Source organism: Bison bison, unplaced genomic scaffold (assembly GCF_000754665.1).
Source record: "Bison bison bison isolate TAMUID 2011002044 unplaced genomic scaffold, Bison_UMD1.0 scf7180017845340, whole genome shotgun sequence".
NCBI classification, from domain to species: domain Eukaryota; kingdom Metazoa; phylum Chordata; class Mammalia; order Artiodactyla; family Bovidae; genus Bison; species Bison bison.
The window spans coordinates 11,538-14,198 of record NW_011475913.1 but is presented as its reverse complement, the minus strand read 5'-3'; the positions used below and the strand labels follow the sequence as shown (position 1 = coordinate 14,198).

At 49.4% G+C, this 2,661-nt stretch overlaps 1 protein-coding gene across 1 annotated transcript in view; it reads right to left on the bottom strand.

Annotated features, from left to right (window-relative positions):
* Window positions 1–144: 144 nt before the first annotated feature.
* The window catches only part of LOC104984146 (protein-arginine deiminase type-2-like), a gene marked incomplete at its 3' end in the record, with an annotated part of 12,709 nt that continues 10,192 nt past the window's right edge, over window positions 145–2,661 (bottom strand). The window contains exons 4-5 of the mRNA XM_010833784.1: window positions 1,042–1,159; window positions 145–270 (exon numbers count right to left, since the gene is read on the bottom strand). Coding sequence (XP_010832086.1) covers window positions 145–270; window positions 1,042–1,159 — 244 coding nt within the window. The remainder of the gene's footprint in view (window positions 271–1,041; window positions 1,160–2,661) is intronic.

Below are 2,661 nucleotides of genomic sequence, written 5' to 3'. Positions count from 1 at the left end.
GGCTGGTCCATTACCAAGAGGCCAGTCCTGGACCTCTCCAGCCACCTGCCCCTGTGATGACTAAGGGGGCCCTGGGGAGCCTTAGAGGGTGAAGCACGCTCCCCGAGGGCAGAAGCCACTGGAGGGTGGGCAGGGGATACTCACTCTCCACGCAGAACACGCCCACTTTGTCCGAGTCCGACATGGAGATGTAGAGGACGATCTCGTAGCCGGCAGGGAGGTGCTCAGGGCCTTTGGTCCGCAGGATCATCTGGGACATGTCCTTCAGGTCTGCGGGCAGAGGCAAGAGGAGGCTGGAACTGAGAGAACCGCTCTGGGCTGCAGGGGTCGGAGGTGCGGGGGGACTGGATGAAGGTACTTGGGAGGTACCAACTTCCAGTTATCCTCGGGATGCGAGGAACAACACGACTGATCTCAGACACTGCTGCACGTCTCACGTGAAAGTCGTTAAGAAAGTCAATCCTAAGAGGTCTCCTCTCAAGGATTTTTTTTTCTATTTCTTTAATTGTGTACCTATATGAGATGAAGGATGTTTACTAAACTTCTTGAGATACTCACTTTATGATGTATGGGAATCAAATCACTGTGCTGTGTGCCTTAAACTCACATACTGCTGTATGTCAATCATATCTCAATTAAAAAAGAAAAACAAAGGAGAACTGTGGCTGGAATGTTGGCCTGTTACTTTTACAAGCAGGACAAAGCAAACCCCAAACGTATATATTATGGAAACGTATATATTATGAAAAGTGTAAGAACTAGTTGCTATCTCCAACACCACAGATGACCTCCCATAACACTTTTGGAACATCCTTCTGCTCCTTTTTTAACATAGGTGCAGCTTCGTGAAGAGCGTGGTTCCAATCCAACCGAGCAGTCCTGATAGTTTCGCCATCTGTTCTTAGCAAGAGTGGATACCTGAGTCCAGTTCTCAGGACAGCCAAGGTCACACCCGCCTCCCGCTTTGCCCAAGACTTGGCCCGAATGTCCCCACTGCCCCTCCCTGCCCTCCTCGCAGCCCCGAGTGCTGAGCCCGCGCACCTTCCTTGCTATAGACCTTCTCATCACTGCAGTCCTCCTGGGGCAACCAGGGTGTGTCTCGGTCACAGTTCACCAGCAGGATGGCGCCCTGGCCCTCAGGGCCCCAGGTCCAGGATGCCTGCGTCGGCGAGGAGAGAGGGCAACGCTGTTGTCTCTACTTCTGCAGATGTTCCCAGCCTCAGAGCAGACCCCACAGGACACTGGGGAGACGGCCCAGGGTGAGACTCAAGAGCAGCCACGGGGGCAGCTGTGACCTGGCGAGCACAAGTCCTTCGTCTGATGCCTGGAGAGAGCCAGGGTTAGCGCCAAGGCAGGCTCAGGGTGGGGACAGACAGGCAGAGAGACAGATACAGAAGGCTGGCTCGGGCATCACGAGCCTCACATCTGGTGCCCCTCTGCCTGGAGTGGGGTGGGGAGGCAGGGCCCAGAGAAATGGACAGGCAGACATTTTATGATGGGCTCCAAGGCAGAGGGAAGGCAACATGGGGCCTGACTGCAGACCAAACCACAAAGCTGCAGCAGTCAAAGCAGCAAGGTGAGGGCACGGAGACAGACACACAGACGACCGGCGAGGACAGAGCCGGAGAGGAAGCACACTTACGGGGCCGTCAGCCCACGACAAGGGGCAAGCCTACCCCGGGCAAGACAGCTTCTTCAACAGACAGTGTTGGGCAAACCCCGACAGCCACGCCCAAAGAACCAAACTGGGCTTCTTTCTTACAAATGCCACACACAAGCATGAACGTAGAATAAAGACGTAAATGTGAGCTCTGAAACCATAAAACTTCTAGAAGAAAACACACGCAGCGTGCTCTTTGACATCAGTCTTAGAAACAGTTTTTTGGGATCTATGTCCTCAGGCAAGTGCAACACAAGCGAAAACAAATAGGATCACATGAAACTAGAGAGCTTGTGCTCGACAAAGGAGACTATCAACAAAATAAAAGAGCTGCTTACTGAATGGGAAAAGACGTTTGTAACAGATATATCTGATCAGGGTTAATACCCCAAATATACAAAGGACTCATACAACTCAAGGTCAGAAAACAACCTGATTTTAAAAATGGACAGCAAAGCTGAACAGACATTCTTTCCAAAGAAGACATACAAAGGGGGGCAGATATGTGAAAAGACGCTCAACATCTCTAATCAACAGGGAAATACAAATGAAAACCACAATGAAATGCCTCACGCCTGTCAGAACGGCTACCACAAAAAAGACAACGAATAATAAGCACTGGCGAGGATGGGGAGTACAGGGAGCCCTTGCGCACTGCTGGTAGGAATATAAGTTGGTGCAGCTACTATGGAAAAAAGTATGGAGATTCCTCCAAAGAATTAAAAATAGAACTTCCGTATGATCCAGAAATTCCACTCTTGGGTCTTTATCTGAAGAAAATAAAAACACAAATTAGAAAAGACATATGTATTCCCATGTTATTGCATTATTATTTACAATAGCCAAGATATGGAAGGAATTTAAGTGCCCATCAGTAATGAATAGATATGGGAACCCGTGTACACCCGTGGTGGATTCATGTTGACGTATGGCAAAACCAATACAATATTGTAAAGTTAAAAAAAAAAAGTGCCTGGCACATAGTGAGAAAAAAAAAAAAA